This window comes from Salvelinus fontinalis, chromosome 5, assembly GCF_029448725.1.
Source record: "Salvelinus fontinalis isolate EN_2023a chromosome 5, ASM2944872v1, whole genome shotgun sequence".
Classification (NCBI taxonomy): Eukaryota; Metazoa; Chordata; class Actinopteri; order Salmoniformes; family Salmonidae; genus Salvelinus; species Salvelinus fontinalis.
Window position 1 is genome coordinate 33,457,177 of NC_074669.1, and position 18,030 is coordinate 33,475,206.

General features: G+C 43.5%; 1 protein-coding gene across 1 annotated transcript in view; it reads left to right on the forward strand.

The window, feature by feature from the left end:
* The window catches only part of LOC129855493 (rhophilin-1-like), a 60,307-nt gene that overhangs the window by 10,974 nt on the left and 31,303 nt on the right, over nucleotides 1-18,030 (forward strand). The window contains exons 3-8 of the mRNA XM_055923209.1: nucleotides 5,297-5,425; nucleotides 12,226-12,301; nucleotides 12,385-12,462; nucleotides 12,791-12,915; nucleotides 15,112-15,278; nucleotides 15,528-15,715. Of these exons, the coding sequence (XP_055779184.1) occupies nucleotides 5,297-5,425; nucleotides 12,226-12,301; nucleotides 12,385-12,462; nucleotides 12,791-12,915; nucleotides 15,112-15,278; nucleotides 15,528-15,715 (763 nt within the window). The remainder of the gene's footprint in view (nucleotides 1-5,296; nucleotides 5,426-12,225; nucleotides 12,302-12,384; nucleotides 12,463-12,790; nucleotides 12,916-15,111; nucleotides 15,279-15,527; nucleotides 15,716-18,030) is intronic.

Genomic DNA, 18,030 nt, shown 5'->3' on the forward strand with positions numbered 1-18,030 from the left:
GGTGTGGGAGCCACTGAAGGACATGGTGTATTGGATTGGTCTGAGGGGTGGCACAATAGGACACTGTCTCTCTTTAACATCCATATTCATCTGAAAGGAGGAGATGATGATGATGATAAGTAGGACGTACTTATAGCAGTGTGCTTTATTCTTCTGTTTTAGTGGTCTGTTTGGCTGAGTCATTATCTAATAAGATAAACACCTAGAACAACATCAAGCTAATTGAAAGAACCAATCCTCCCCTGTTTGTGTGTCAACCCTCTTTTCTTTTTTTTTCTTGCCCGACGAAATTAGGTTTTGAGAAAGATGGCAAGTAAGATTAGTCATTGAATGAGTAGAGATTTCATGCACCCTGTATCCCTTTTCACTAGCGTTTTATAGTCGAGTCATGGTTAACAGGGTTGATTCAGGCTAGGACATGAATCACATTGTCGTACTTCTGAATATGCAGCTTGGCTTGAGAGAGACAACCATTAAAAAGGGAGTACTAGGGGATGGGGGTAATAACACCCACCAGCAGCACCCAGCCCTTCCCTTCCCCCATTTTTGGGACTAGGTCACAGAGACAAATAGACCCCCAGTCAGCCACCAATCAACAGGCTTTGTGCCCGCTGCTGCATCTTTCCCTTTTCATTCCCAGGCAGAAACAGAGGGATTCCCAGGGAGGGCAGCTGTCTGCAGGAATCTCATCGCTGATTGTCATTGGAAGACGAGGGTTTAGTTCAGTGGGTTAACACATAGTATTTTGGCATCATGCAGGAAACTCCGGTTCAAAGCCAGTCGGACAAACGTGTGTGTGTTGGTAGGAGCTCGGGGGAGGAGGGGAATGAAGTGACAGGCTAATGAGGGATGATGGGAGAATAGGGTAGGGGTGTATCATGTAGGGCTATCCCCGAACCCCCCGCCCCCCCCCCCAAAAAAAAAGTTGACCGAAAGTAATCTGTTCTTTCGACCACTTTATTTTTCCATATATAATCAACTATATGCAAATATACCCATGTTTTTCCATATATAATCAACTAAATATGCATTGAGCTTGTCTGATGCTTTAAGCTCGCTGTTTGATGAAATCAGACTCAAATGACTCGAGGGAGCCAGAGATCAAGATAACCAGAAGAAAAAAAAACTTAACTTGTCCCGACCGTCCTCCTCCCGCTCCGACTGGCTTTTGCTGATTTTGTCATTGCTCGCCTGAAGTTGCCGGTAATAGGCTACACAAGGAGCCAATGTAGCTTACCATTTCTACTGATCTGCATGCCAGTTATGGGTTTCATTTGCACATTTTCATGGAACCGTTTCATTTCATTTATAATAACGTCTTCATATCTCAAAATCATTGTCATGTGGTTAATCAAAATTCTATCCAAATCTAAATGATAAACCTAAAGTAACTTCTATTGCCAACTATGTAAAAATAGCCTATAAAGCCAACAAATAAAAACATTGCTGCCTGCGGGTAGAACATATCCTGAAAAAAACAATTAAAATCCTATTGGCTATGTATGGTTTGTCTGCAACAAACTTGAAACATTGTATCAACTATTAACTTCAGTCTGACCTGAAGCTCCTTGCAACATTGTATAACATATTCTGGGCCCCAGAGTTTCTGTGCCAGTGAGTAGGCTTATTTTATGACATTTCCACTGGATCAGAGCATGACATTTTTTCCCTTTCACACTGAGTGGTTATCGAAAGGGAGAGAGCTGGAAAGATTTTCGAATGCATTGAGGAATTGTCATTCACAATTGATGTAAAAACAGGCATGCTGTTTTGAGGTGAAGAAAACATTACTTTGAGAAGCTCCACAGCTCATTAGTGGTGGTGCATTAAGTCAATCAGAAATACTGTCAGATCCCCAAATGGGCATTTATTGGCTTACTTATATGGTGTGTGTCCTTACACAACATTGACAGGAGCGCTCCAAACAAAAGACTACTAAATTAATAAAACTCGTAAATGGAATGAAATGAACCAAGTCTAGCATAAGTTGTGTGCTCTGCAAACATTTTTCTTATTTGACTATTTTCTACATTGTAGAATATTAGTGAAGACATCAAAACTATGAAATAACACATGGAATCATGTTGTAAACAAAAAATAATATTTTAGATTCTTCAAAGTAGCAACCCTTTGCCTTGATGAGCTTTGCACACTCTTGGCATTCTCTCAACCAGCTTCATGAGGTAGTCACCTGGAATACATTTCAATTAACAGGTGTGCCTTGTTAAAAGTTAATTTCAGTTGTGTTGTGACAAGGTAGGGGTGGTATACAGAAGATAGCCCTATTTGGTAAAAGACCATATAAACGTCCATATTATGGCAGGAACAGCTCAAATAAGCAAAGAGAAACGACAGTCCGTTACTTTAAGACATGTAGGTCAGTCAATACGGAAAATGTCAAGAACTTTGAACGTTTCTTCAAGTGCAGTCGCAAAAACCATCAAGCGCTATGATGAAACTGGCTCTCATGAGGACAGCCACAGGAAAGGAAGACTGCAGAGGATCAGTTCATTCGAGTTAACTGCACCTCAGATTGCAGCCCAAATAAATGCTTCAGAGTTCAATTAACCGACATCTCAACATCAACTGTTCAGAGGAGACTGCGTGAATCAGGCCTTCATGGTCGAGGTGTGGGGGTGCTTTGCTGGTGACACTTTCTGTGATTTATTTTGAATTCAAGGCACACTTAACCAGCATGGCTACCACAGCATTCTGCAGTGATACGCCATCTCATCTGGTTTGCGTTTAGTGGGACTATCATTTTTTGGGGGGGTTACTACATGATTCTATATGTGCTATTTCATGGTTTTGATGTCTTCACTATTATTCTACGATGTAAAATAAGAAAAATCCTTGAATGAGTGTCAACCTTACTGGTACTGTATGGCACACGAGATCCCGCTCTTATACAGTGCATTTGGAAATGTTTCCGGCCCCTTGACTTTTTCCACATTTTGTTAAGTCTCAGCCTTAATCTAAAATGTATTAAATAAAATAAGTCTACACACTATACCCCATAATAAAAAAGCAAAAACAGGTTTAGACATTTTGCAAATGTATTGCAAATAAAAAATACATTCTGCAGCATTGAATGTCCCCAAGAACAGTGGCCTCCATCATTCTTAAATGGATGACATTTGGAACCACCAAGACTTCCTAGAGCTGGCCGCCCGGCCAAACTGAGCAATCGGGGAAGAAGGGCCTTTGTCGGGGATGATCACAATGTTCACTCTGACAGCTCTCCATAGTTCCTCTATGGAGATGGGAGAACCTTCCAGAAGGACAACCATCTCCGGAGCACTCCACCAATCAGGACGTTATGGTGGAGTGGCTAGACGGAAGCCACTCCTCAGTAAAAGGCTCATGACAGCTGCTTGTAGTTTGCCAAAAGGCACCTAAAGGACTCTCAGACCATGAGAAACCAGATTCCATGGTCTGATGAAATCAAGATGTAACTTTTTGGCCTGAATGCCAAGCGTCACGTCTGGAGGAAATCTGGCACCATCCCTACAGTGAAGCATGGTGGTGGCAGCATCATGCTGTGGGGTTGTTTTTCAGCAGCCGGGACTGGGAGAATAGTCAGGATCAAAGGAAAGATGAACGGAGCAAAGTACAGAGAGATCCTTGATGAAAACCTGCTCAAGAGTGCTCAGGGCCTCAGACTGGGCTTAGGTTCACCTTCCAACAGGACAACAATGACCCTAAGCACACAGCCAAGACAACACAGGAGTGGCTTCGGGACAAGTGTCTGTCTGTCCTTGAGTGGCCCAGCCAGAGCCCGGACTTGAACATGATCGTACATCTCTGGAGAGACCTGTCAGAGCTCGTGAGGATCTGCAGAGAAGAATGGGAGGAACTCGCCAAATACAGGTGTGCCAAGCTTGTAGTGTCATACCCAAGAAGACTCGAGGCTGTAATTGCTGCCAAAGGTGCTTCAACAATGTACTGAGTATAGGGTCTGAATACTTAAATCTATTTCAGTTTTATTTTTTATAAATGTGCAAACATTTCAAAATCTGTTTTTGCTTTGGCATTGTGTGTAGATTGAGGGGGGGAAAAAATAAGAATCAATTTTGGAATAAGGGTGTAACATAACAAAATGTGGAGAAGGTCAAGGGGTCTGAACACTTTCCGAATTTGGGGGGGGTGTATTTTATTTATTTATTTGCTACTGCTCGACAAAAAAAAATCTTGGTCGACCAACCGCCTATCAACCAGTCGAATAATTGTGGTCAGCTCTAATCTCATTAGAGCTTCATATTATGTGCTGTCATGCTGGTTTAACAGGCCAGTGTGTCTACTATGGGAAAGGAGTTCTAGTGAGGAAGACTACGAACGACAGTAACGAGTCTAATCCTGTAGGGGATGACAGCACTCAGTTCGTTGCTGGAAATCAGCAATACAGGGGATTTTACTGGGGGTGGTGTGACCGTGACTTAACTGAAGTGATGAGCACACACAGGCCTTTATATTTTTCCTAGAGTAAAATAACCATTGTGACTCACTCAACACACACACATTATACACTGGTGGTATCAGACAGTTTAACAGCAGTACTTGGTTGTTTCTTTTCCGTCTGTTGTAGATCATGCGTGGAAGCGTGTGTGTGTGTGGGAGAGAAGCGGGATACATGGCAAGCCTTTAACGCTGACCATAATCAGATTGAAACTGGCTTGTCCTGGAGAGAGAGAGAGATGTGTATGTTTTTGGGGTGAGGACAGGAGGGTATTAGGTCTGACGTGGGATTAGCCTGTGTGGGGCAGGGGGATAGGGAGTCACTGATGCGTGCTTCAAGGTGTGTGTAAGGACGGAGGTTGTTTAAATGTTATTGATAACCTTATAATAGGGGACAAGTCACGTGTAGTAGGTGTGTTTGTGTTGTGCTTGTCCTTGAAAGACTCGCTCTTGTTGATTCCTAATCCTCTTTTGGAAAAGGGACTAGCTATCTCACCCAAGTATCACAGAATTGGGTTGAGTGGGTTCCTCTTGACTGTGTGTTTTACGTGAAGGTGTGTATTGGGGGTAGTAGTAAAACATGTGTGTGTACTGTAATTGGATTGTGTGCTGTGTTAACTGTTCCAAACTGCTTGGGGCCCCAGAAAGTGAAGTAGAAGTAGGCCCTTTTCTCAGTAAATACAAGATGTATGAGCTACTGTACTTCCATTCAGAACTATGTCGAACCGGATTGAGCTGGATAAAGATCACAAGGTGACAATGATGAGAGACTCATGGTCTGGTTAGTACATCCTCCTATTTCAGGTAGGGTGTCTCATATGAATGTATTTGTGTGTTGCAGAGCCACCACTAACAACAAAGTGAAGGAGACTGTGGCTCTAGAGCTGAGCTTTGTCAACTCCAACCTGCAGCTACTGAAGGAAGAACTAGAGGAACTCAACAGCAGTATGGAAGTCTACCAGACAGAGAGGTAACACACACTAACACACACCGAGGTGGAGTGTGTGAACGCTCAATGCGCTGATGGCCTATTTGCTTTAATTATAGCCTAATGAGTGGCCTGGTATGCTAGTAATGAGGCGCTAGTAATCCAGCCCAGCTGAAGCTCAGGGTCACAAGTGGTGCAAATCCTTTGATTTAGACTCATTACAGTTTTTGCTCAGTCACTTTGGTACAATTTTCACAACTCTTAGTACAAAACTCAAAACAGATCATCAAAAAGGTAGTCGTTTCAAAACTAAGTACAACACACAATAATACAGTCACTTTTTCACCAAACATAATCAGTGTTTCATCAAGTAATACATGTTTCGCATTGCAATACATGTTCATATAATGTAATTGCCTTTCACAATACAATGCTCACATTAGAATAATATATATTCTTAAGACATTTTACTATTACTTAATCCGACTGCTATTAATTGATGTTCAATTGAACGTTAGAATGGGGGAAAACAAGTGACTTTGAGCATGGTATGTCTTGCCTAGTTAAATAAAGGTTAAAATATATGTTTGTTGGTACTAGGCACGCCGGTTTGTTCCAGTGTCTCAGAAACGGCCGGCCTCCTAAGCTTTTCACGCACGACAGTGTCTAGTGGTTACGGAGAACGGCGCGACAAACTAAAAACATCCCGTCAGCGACAGTCCTGTGGGCAAAAACAGCTAGTTGATGAGGGGTCGAAGGAGAATGGCAAGCATCGTGCAAGCTAACAGGCGGGCCCCAAACAGGCAAATAATGACACAGTACAACAGTGGTGTGCAGAACGGCATCTCGGGAACACACAACTTGTTGGTCCTTGGCAAGGATGGGCTGTTGCAGGAGATGACTACAATGGGTTCCACTCGTATCATCTAAAGACAAGAAGAAGCGGCTCCGGTGCCCACGCGATCACCAACACTGGACAATTGAGTTGAAAAACATTCCCTGGACCGACGAATCCTGGTTCCTGTTACATCATGCTGATGCCAGAGTCAGGATTTGGCGTTAGCAGCATTAGTCCATGGCCCCATCATGCCTGGTGTCAACGGTACAGGCTGGTTGCGGTAGTGTTGGGAATGTTTTCCTGGCACAAGTTAGGTCCCTTGATACCAGAAAGTTTCAATGCCACACCTTAGAATACATGCCCTGAAGAATTCTGGCTGTTCTGGAGGCAAAGGGGGGTTTGTCCTGGAACTAAACTCAGCAAAAAAAGAAACGTCCCTTTTTCAGGACCCTGTCTTTCAAAGATAATTGTAAAAATCCAAATAACTTCACAGATCTTCATTGTAAAGGGTTTAAACACTGTTTCCCATGATAGTTAAATGAACCATAAACAATTAATGAACATGCACCTGTGGAACGGTCGTTAAGACACTAAAAGCTTAGACGGTAGGCAATTAAGGTCACAGTTATGAAAACTTAGGACACTAAAGAGGCCTTTCTACTGACTCTGGGGAAAAAAAGAAAGATGCCCATGGTCATCTGCGTGAACGTGCCTTGGGCATGCTGCAAGGAGGCATGAGGGCAATAAATTGCAATGTCTGTACTGTGAGACGCCTAAGACAGTGCTACAGTGTCCTCCTCCCAGAGTGCTAAGAACCTTGGCGTGATCCTGGACAACACCCTGTCGTTCTCAACTAACATCAAGGCGGTGACCCGTTCCTGTAGGTTCATGCTCTACAACATTCGCAGAGTACGACCCTGCCTCACGCAGGAAGCGGCGCAGGTCCTAATCCAGGCACTTGTCATCTCCCGTCTGGATTACTGCAACTCGCTGTTGGCTGGGCTCCCTGCCTGTGCCATTAAACCCCTACAACTCATCCAGAACGCCGCAGCCCGTCTGGTGTTCAACTTTCCCAAGTTCTCTCACGTCACCCCGCTCCTCCGCTCTCTCCACTGGCTTCCAGTTGAAGCTCGCATCCGCTACAAGACCATGGTGCTTGCCTACGGAGCTGTGAGGGGAACGGCACCTCCGTACCTTCAGGCTCTGATCAGGCCCTACACCCAAACAAGGGCACTGCGTTCATCCACCTCTGGCCTGCTCGCCTCCCTACCTCTGAGGAAGTACAGTTCCCGCTCAGCCCAGTCAAAACTGTTCGCTGCTCTGGCACCCCAATGGTGGAACAAACTCCCTCACGACGCCAGGTCAGCGGAGTCAATCACCACCTTCCGGAGACACCTGAAACCCCACCTCTTTAAGGAATACCTAGGATAGGATAAAGTAATCCTTCTAACCCCCCCCCCCCCCTTAAAAGAGTTAGATGCACTATTGTAAAGTGGTTGTTCCACTGGATATCATAAGGTGAATGCACCAATTTGTAAGTCGCTCTGGATAAGAGCGTCTGCTAAATGACTTAAATGTAAATGTACAGGGAGACAGGACGGACAGCTGATCATCCTCACAGTGGCAGACAATGTGTAACAACACCTGCACAGGATCGGAACATCACACCTGCGGGACAGGTACAGGATGGCAACAACTGCCTGAGTTACACCAGGAACACACAATCCCTCCATCAGTGCTCAGACTGTCCGCAATAGCCTGAGAGAGGCTGGACTGAGGGCTTGTAGGCCTGTTGTATAAGGCAGGTCCTCACCAGACATCACTGGCAGCAACGTCGCCTATGGGCACAAACCCACCGTTGCTGGACCTGACAGGACTGACAAAAAGTGTTCTTCACTGACGAGTCGCGGTTTTGTCTCACCAGGGGTGATGGTCGGATTTGCGTTTTATCATCGAAGGAATGAGCATTACACAGAAGCCTGTACTCTTGAGAGGGATCGATTTGTAGTTGGCGGGTCCGTCATGGTCTGGGGCGGTGTGTCAGAGCATCATCAGACTGAGCTTGTTGTCATTGCAGGCAATCAACGCTGTGCGTTACAGGCAGACATCCTCCTCCCTCATGTGGTACCCTTCCTGCAGGCTCATCCTGACATGACCGTCCAGCGTGACAATGCCACCAGCCACACTGCTCGTTCTGTCTGATTTCCTGCAAGACAGGAATGTCAGTGTTCTGCCATGGCCAGCGAAGAGCCCACATCTCAATCCCATTGAGCACGTCTGGGACCTGTTGGATCTGAGGGTGAGGGCCCCCCCCCTGCCTTGGTGAAAGAGTGGGGTAACATCTCACAGCAGAAACTGGCAAATCGGGTGCAGTCCATGAGGAGGAGATGCACTGCAGTACTTAATGCAGCTGGTGGCCACACCAGATACTGTTACTTTTGATTTTGACCCCCCCTTTGTTCAGGGACACATTATTCCATTTCTGTCACATGTCTGTGGAACTTGTTCAGTTTGTCTCAGTTGTTGAATCTTATGTTCATACAAATATTTACACATGTTAAGTTTGCTGAAAATAGAAACAGTTGACATCTTTTTTTTTGCTGAGTTTAGATGGGTGTTCCTAATAAACTGGGCACAATGTCAGGCTTGGAAGGTTTTCCCGTAAGTTCTCCTGAGACGATAGGAGTAAAAAAAACTAATTGTCAGCTTCCATTCAGTCAGCGCATAAAACCGCTTTGGCAAGCCAAATATATACACTCCTTTCTTCAAACGTTATCTTATCGCCTATTGAAATCTGAGCTTCCTACGTTAATAGTAACATTACTGTCCTTTTCATTTATTTGAAAAATAACCTAAAACTTTGTCTGAATTTCCTTGACTCGCTGGTAGGGAAGAGTGGGGGGAATTGTTGTAAAGTTGAGCTCTCACTATTGGTAAAGGGAGACCATGGGAAATTGTAACAGTCTTTTATATCTATATTAGACATGTTTACGCAGTGGCGAACCTATTGGACCTAGGCCTAATGGAAACGAGCGCATATTTCAAAGAGCGCTCCGTAAACCACTCCCCATACTGTAGGCCTGTCTCTTCAAAGTAAACCCAATTTAATTATATTTCTATTTGAGCAAAATAAGTAGTTTTGTTGAAAATAATTCCGGTAAAGAGCCCCACAGTCAGGCAGACATCTGAATGTTCTATCATAAAGTGAGAACAATTGGTTTCCCTGGCTGATATGTCTTCTACTTTAAATGAATAGATGACACTCACTGCTATACACCTGTCTATAATCACATCATTTACAGACTCGCCGCTTTTTTGTACGAAAAGGCGTCCCATGGTCTGTTTTGTCAACGAGCTCAATATATTCCAAATACTTGATCCCAATCATTTACATAGCGTAGTAAACAATGCCCCCTTTGGTATGATCTTTTGCGAACTGTCTGGGACTCGTTGTTGGCTCCATGTTTACTACTCCAAAGATATTTGTCTTAAGTCAGATGAAATTAACTGCAATACGCTGATCTCAAATATATTTGCATAACTAGGCTACACAGAAGCACAGCGGAGCCATTGTGTAAAATGTGAGTATTTGCTCTGTTCTCAGTGCAACACGCCTAGCTGTGCCCACTGGGGCGTAGCTTACGGCGCGCTCTTTGAAATTTTGAACTCTTATTATGGTGGCGATTTGACAAAATTACAGTCATGGTCTCATTGGACTTGCATTTTTCTGGTCTTGGACTCTCTCGTCCCGCTCTTGGTCTTGAATTGGTCTTACTTTAGGTGGTCTCGAACACAGCACTGTTATTGCCTAATGTGAAAACAGCGTAATGTACTGTAGCTTAATACATTCACAGGGCAATGCTATTGGATGAACTGGTTCTTAGAATAACTAAATTGAGAAGATGTAATTTATGTTGTCTTTTGGTGATTTTAAACCAATGTACTCAATATATTTCACAGGAAACTTATATTTTTGATCAATGGTTTTGTGATGAAAGATGTCTTGAAACAGAATGTATGCACAATTAAAAGTTTTGAATGTAAGACTGGCTGCGTTACAGTAGTGCTGAGCGACTAGTACTTTTTGAGGCCGGTTCGGTTCCATTAGTAAAAAAACAATCATGGTTTTCGGTTTTGATTAATTAAAAATAAACATTTTAAATGCATTATGAAAAATTGCCGTTCAAATTATTTTAGAGCTTTTTCATGGGAATTCCAAAGCCAAAAATAGTGAACATTCAATTGCTAAAACATTGAAAATTATTTCATTGTCTCTGTCATGTCCACATTTTGTAAACCTCAATAGAAAAATGGGAAATTACTAAGAAATAATACAATATTTCAATTGTGTAGAGTTGACTTTATTATTTTTAAAGTCATCGCATCTCTGCTGAGGCAGTAGTAGCTAGCCAGCCAGACAATGTTATCTGTGCTCACCATACTGTACAGTCTTTAGTCAGGCAGGCTGGCCTAGCTAAAAAGCATAAGTACGCTGCAGATCTGTCTGACAAAATAATTTGACTAGTTCTTCAAAGTACAATATATACAAAAGTATGTGGACACCCCTTCAAATTTGGCTATTTCAGCCACACCCGTTGCTGACAAGTGTATAAAATCGAGCACACAGCCATGCAATATCCATAGACAAACATTAGCAGTAGAATGGCCTTACTGAAGAGCTCAGTGACTTTTAAAGTGGGACCGTCATTGGATGCCACCTCCCGGGTGGCGCAGTGGTCTAGGGCACTGCATCGCAGTGCTAGCTGCGCCACCAGAGTCTCTGGGTTCGCGCCCAGGCTGAGCTGGGTTCGCGCCCAGGCTCTGTCGCAGCCGGCCGCAACCGGGAGGTCCGTGGGGCGACGCACAATTGGCATAGCGTCGTCCGGGTTAGGGAGGGTTTGGCCGGTAGGGATATCCTTGTCTCAGTATGTAAGATGTAATAAAATGTATGCACTCTACTGTAAGTCGCTCTGGATAAGAGCGTCTGCTAAATGACTAAAATGTAAATGTAAATGTTTCCAAAAAGTAAGTTTGTCAAATGTCTGCCCTGCTAGGGCTGTCCCGGTCAACTGTAAGTGCTGTTATTGTGAAGTGGAAATGTCTAGGAGCAACAACGGCTCCGCTGTAAAGTGGTAGGTCACACAAGCTCACATAACTGGGCCGCTGTGTGCGGAAGCACGTAAAGATCATCTACCCTCGGTTGCAACACTCTACCAAGTTTCAAACTGCCTCTGGAAGCAACGTCAGCACAAGAACTGTTCGTCGGAAGCTTAATGAAATGGGTTTCCATGGCCGAGCAGCCACAGACGAGCCTAAGATCAGCATGCGCAAGGCCAAGCGTCTCCTGGGGTGGTGTAAAGCTCTGCGCCATTGGACTCTGGAGCAGTAGAAACACGTTCTCTGAAGTGATGAATCACGCTTCACTATCTGGCAGTCCGCCCAACGAATCTGAGTTCTGTAGAAGTTTGGTGGAGGAGGAATAATAGTCTGGGGCTGTTTTTCATGGTTCGGGATCGGCCCCTTAATTCCAGTGAAGGGAAATCTTTATGCTACAGCATACAATGACACTCTAGACGATTCTGTGCTTCCAACTTTGTGGCAACAGTTTGGAGAAGGCCCTTTCCTGTTTCAGCATGACAATACCCCCGTGCACAAAGCGAGGTACTTACAGAAATGGATTGTTGAGATCTGTGGAAGAACTTGACTGGCCTGCACAGAGTCCTGACTTCAGCTCCCCCACCAGCTCCGTTCCAGTTACAAGTATTACCAGTTCTGAGTATTGGAATAAGAGTTTATTTTTTATTTATTTTTTATTCACCACATACTTAAATAGTACCAAAGTGATAATAAAAACGAATTACCAGGGAGGTGGTGGAACGGTTAGGAGGGGTGAGGGGTTACTGTCATAATAGGGATGGTGTGGGGGGAGGCAGATTTGGGTTTGTCTGTGGAGGTATGTGATGTGTCATTTCACACATGTTGATCTCTCTTCTCTCTCCTTCAGTGAAGCCATCAATGTTCCCATGATCCCACTGGGTCTGAAGGAGACCAAGGAAGTGGACCTCACTGTTCCTCTCAAGGTGAGGAGAAATATGCCTTTCGCTTTTGCGCGCTCTCTCTCTCGCTCTGAAGTGACTGATCTTGTCCTCTGCTCTTCTCTCAGGAATATATCTGTGAGCACTACAGGGAGGACAGCTCTCTGTTTGAGAAAGAAATCAAGGAGTTTATGGAGCTCAGACAGGTTGGAACAAAAGTCAACCGCTCTTGAAAGCACTGCCACCTAGTGGCTTTAGCTATATTACTAACAATATAAACTGGCTGGCTAGATGTTTGATAATTCTGACTGTCATATCATTTATACACTGTGTGTGTAAATGATATGATACACTGTTTTGTGAATAAACAATTGTTTTAGTTGGTAAACGTGTTCACATATTAATGTTGTTGACAACTTGTAAATGTATTGTTATATAGTCATATGTTGCATTGAGTGTGTGTGTGTTCTAAAATATGAGTGTGTGTGTGTTTTCATGTCGGTGTGCTAATATATGCCCCTGTGTGATCATCAGGCCATGCGTACCCCCAGTCGTAACGAGGCAGGTTTGGAGCTCCTGGTAGAGTATTATAACCAGCTGTACTATCTGGACCAGAGGTTCTTCCCCCCACACAGAACACTAGGAGTCCACTTCCACTGGTCAGACTCTTAGTCTCACACAAACTCTTCACTTACAGTGCCTTCAGAAAGGATACACACACACACACACACAAACCTTTCTGGGTTCCCCCTCTCCTTTATTCATACCCTTGACTTATTCCACATTTTGTTGTTATTGATAAAATATATTTTCTCACACTACCCCATAATGACAACATGAGAACATGTTTTTAGTAAAGTTAGCTAATTTATTGAAAATGAAATACAGAAATATCTCATTTCAGATAAGTATTCACACCCCTGAGTCAATACATGTTACAATCACATATTTCTGGGTGTCTCTAAGATCTTTGTACACCTGGATTGTATAAGTTGGTTGTTGATCATTGCTAGACAGCCATTTTCAAGTCTTGACATAGATTTTCAAGGCAATTTTAATTCTAAACTGTCACCGGCCACTCAGGAACATTCAATGTCGTCTTGGTAAGCAACTCCAGTGTATATTTTGGCCTTGTGTATTAGGTTATTGTCCTGCTGAAAGGTGAATTTGTCTCCCAGTATCTGTTGGGAAGCAGACTGAACCAGGATTTCCTCTAGAATTTTGCCTGTGCTTAGCTCTATTCCATTTCCTTTTTATCCTAAAATACTCCCTAGTTCTTGCCAATGACAAGCATAACCATAACATGATTCAGCCACCACCATGCTTGAAAATATGAAGTTGTACTTTGTGAAAATTTGTGTTAGATTTGCCCCAAACGTAACACTTTTTATTCAGGACATAAAGTTGTTTTCTTTGCCACATTTTGTTGTTTTACTTTAGTACATTATTGCAAACACATTTTTATTCTGTACAGGCTTCCCTCTTTTCACTCTGTAGTTTAGGTTGGTATTGTGGAGTAACTACAATGTTGATCCATCCTCTTATCATAGTCATTAAACTCTAACATGCTGACCAGACCAGACACGTCGCGTGCGCGAGCGGCGCAAAATAAATTTTGAAATCCATGTTATTCAATTATTGCACCCACACTGCTTGCGCGCGCCAACGAGCGTCTGCGAAGCCAAGGGCTAAAATAGAACTCCTTTCTATTTCTGATGCAGATTGCGCTTAAAGTCCTGCCTCTCCCATCTCCTCATTGGTTTATAGAAGGAGGTACCCACGTGCCATCTCCTCATTGGTTATACCCACGTGGGTGATTGAAGACGAACTGTTTTGCCGGTCATCGTGGTAATACTATGAAGGTTTAGATGCCGATCACCATATAAGTTCAAAGATGAAAAAGCCTGGAAGGAGGAGAGATGACTAGAAACGATTCGGTTGGATGTTTTATGTGTGGATTAATTGGCGGAGTAGAGGAGCTTGTACATTTCAGGTAAAATAACAACTCAATGTTTATATCCCAGGACAAATTAGCTAGCAACAGCAAGCTAGCTAAATAGGATAAATTGCTAGCAAGTGCAAGCTAACTAGCTAAATTGCCATACATGTTTAATGCTTTTTGACCTGTCCCCAAATTAATGTCATTGGTTCAGAGTTTGTTTTGCTATTTTAACCTGCGTGTCGTGATCGCGTTTGTTGTAGGGGGACAAAATAAATTTATGCACGATAGCGCACGCGCGCAACCGGTTTGGGTTCCGTGTAACTGTTTTAAAGTCACCATTGGCCTCATGGTGAAATCTCTGAGCGGTTTCCTTCCTCTCCGGCAACTGAGTTCGGAATGATGCACCATCCAAATTATAATGAATAACTTAATAAGCTTTTTTCTTTTTTTCGCAAAGAAGGTGCCCTTCTTTGCGAGACATTGGAACTTATGTGACTTGTTAAGCACATTTTTACTCCTGAACTTATTTAGGCTTGCCATAACAAAAGGGTTGAATACTTATTGACTCAAGACATTTCAGCCTTTATATTGTAAATAATAAAATAATAATTCTAAAAGCATAGTTCTACTTTGACATTATCGGGTATCGTGTTAAGGCCAGTGACACAAAATCTAAATGTAATCTATTTTAAATTCAGGCTGTAATACAACAAAATGTGGAAAAAGTCAAGGGGTGTGAATACTTTCCCACTCAATCTTCATTTTCTTAGTCATTCCTAACCTTGGAATTGTGTGTCTCACCAATCTTCGCTCTTGTTTTTTAAGTTTAGAATTACTCTAAACACCTCTCTCTGTCTCTGTCTCTCTCTCGTGTGTCGTCCCCCCCCCCCCCCCCCCCCCCAACTGTCTCTAGGTATGACTCTCTGACAGGTGTGCCGTCATGCCAGCGTGCGTTGGCATTTGAGAAGGGAAGTGTGCTGTTCAATGTGGGAGCTCTCTACACACAGATAGGAGCCAGACAGGACCGCTCTGCTGCAGCTGGCATAGACAGGGCTATAGACGCTTTCCAGAGAGCTGCAGGTAGGCCTAAACGCGCACACGCACGCACACACAAACTACTATTACAGGAACACAACCACAAGGGGCCCTGGTGAAGAAATACCAGTGCCTGAGATTCTACACATTAGCACACCACAGTTGGAGTTCACACACAACTGCAGATCATACATTTCATATGCAACTGTCATCTTCTCTTTTGTATGAATATTGTTTTTTTTTTTGTTGTATAAAACTAAACTATAAAAGTGTATAAAATCTGGGTGTGTCTAGGTGCATTTAACTTCCTGAAGGAGAACTTTTCCAACGCTCCCAGTCTGGATATGAGCGGCCCGTCGCTATGCATGCTGGTCCGGCTGATGATCGCCCAAGTGCAGGAGTGTGTGTTCGAAAGGGTCACACTCACCACGCAGGACACACACTTCACCTCCCAGCTACAAGTGGCTCAAGAGGCCGCACGAGTGAGGGGACCTGTGTGTGTGTGTGTGTAGATAGCCAACATGTTCTTTTCACTGGTGCTCATGACCTTGATCCAGTGCCCTTGTTAAAGACTTCTCTTCTGTTCACCTCACTCTCTTTCTCTGTCCCCCTCTCTCTGTCTGTGTGTGCCTACATGCGTGTGTGTAGGTAACAGATGTGTATAGCTTGGCGCTCCAGACCATGTCCCAAACCATGGTTAAGGACTATGTCTCACTCGCTCTCACTTGCACTCACTCACTCACTCTTAGACTTTATTCACATGGCAAGTTAAATTACTTACATTGTCAAAGGACATACTGTATAACAACAATGGTCGGACTAACAGTAATAGTAGGCCTAGTACTCGTGGTAATGATATTATCAACAACAATAGTAATGAGAACAACATTAAATAAAAGTAATTGTGGTAGGCTAGTTTTACATGACTTAAAGCCATATGGCATGGTATACTACATGACCGAAAGTATGTGGACATCTACTCGTCGAATCTCTCATTCCAAAATCACGGCCATTAATATGGAGTTGGTCCCCCCTTTGCTGCTATTACAGCCTCCACTCTTCTGGGAAGGCTTTCCACTAGATTTTGGAACACTGTTGCGAGGGCTTGCTTCCATTCAGCCACGAGCATTAGTGAGGTCTGGCACTGATGTTGGTCGATGAGACCTGGCTCGCAGTCGGCATTCCAATTCATCCCAAAGGAGTTTGATGGGGTTGAGGTCAGGGCTCTGTGCAGGTCAGTCAAGTTCTTCCACACCAATCTTGATAAACCATTTCTGTATGGACCTCGCTTTGTGCATGAGGGCTTTGTCGTGTTGAAATAGGAAAGGGCCTTCCTCGGGTCGGGGCGGCAGGGTAGCCTCGTGGTTAGAGCGTTGGGCTAGTAACCGAAAGGTTGCAAGTTCGAATCCCCGAGCTGACTGGGTACAAATCTGCCGTTCTGCCCCTGAACTAGGCAGTTAACCCACTAGGCCGTCATTGAAAATAAGAATTTGTTCTTTACTGACTTGCCTAGTTAAATAAAGGTAAAATATAAAAACTATTGCCACAAACTTGTAAGCACAGAATCGTCTAGAATATCATTGTATGCTGTAGCATTAAGATTTCCGTTCACTGGATCTAAGGGACCTAGCCCGAACCATGAAAAACAGCCCCAGACAATTATTCCTACTCAAGCTTTACACAACTCCAGTTTACTCTTGGCATTGCGTATGGTGATCTTAGGCTTGTGTGCTGCTGCTCGGCCATGGAAACCAATTTCACGAAGCTCCCGACAAACAGTTCTTGTGCTGACTTTGCTTCCAGAGGCATTTTGGAATTCGGTAGTGAGTGTTACAATCGATGCAAGACAATTTTTACACGCTATGCGCTTCAGCACTCGGCGGTCCCGTTATGTGAGCTTGTGTGGCCTACCACATCGCGGTTGAACCGTTGTTGCTCCTAGATGTTTCCACTTCACAATAACAGCACCTACAGTTGCCCTGGGCAGCTCTATCAGGGCAGAAATTTGAATAACTGACTTGTTGGAAAGGTGACATCCTATGACAGTGCCACGTTGAAAGTCACTGAGCTCTTCAGTAAGGCCAATCGACTGCCAATGTTTGTCTATAACGATTGCATGGCCGTGTGCTCGATTTTTTTTATTTTTTATACACCTGTCAGCAACGGGTGTGGCTGAAATAGCAGAATTCACTGATTTGAAGGGGTGTCCACATGCTTTTGTATGTATAGTGTATGAAAGCCAAAACAAAATTGCAAATACTATTGTTGCATTGTACTTTTCACTGGCTGGCCCTCTGGTTGTTGCAAGAGGCCACATACTGTCCTTGTCTGCCCAAACTACACATTTTGGTTTTTCATCCAATAAATATATTTTTTTATTTTATAGTTTCAAATTCGTTGCAATGAATGATAGTTTTTGTAAAGAAAGATTTATCTTAGGTCTAAGTATTTTTCACAGTGTAATAGGAAATCTAGCTCTTTCTCTACCTTTCCCCGGGAGCAGAGTTGGCACAGCCTGTCCTGTGTCTTCTTTCGCTCTGCTCTCTCTCTGTAGGTATAAGACCTATATACTGTAAAACTTAAATTAATAGCCCGGGTGTTTATTTGCTTAAATCACTGAACTCAACAGGCACTTATTACAGACAGGCTTCTATTTGAGTTAGGTGTCTATTTGATGCACAGCTTTTGCTGATTTGCATAGTTAATTGTTTAATTTCAGCATTCATCACTTCCAGCATTTTAATACATTTCACCCTTTTCTGCACTGTGTTATCATTTGCACATGGTCACATTTCTC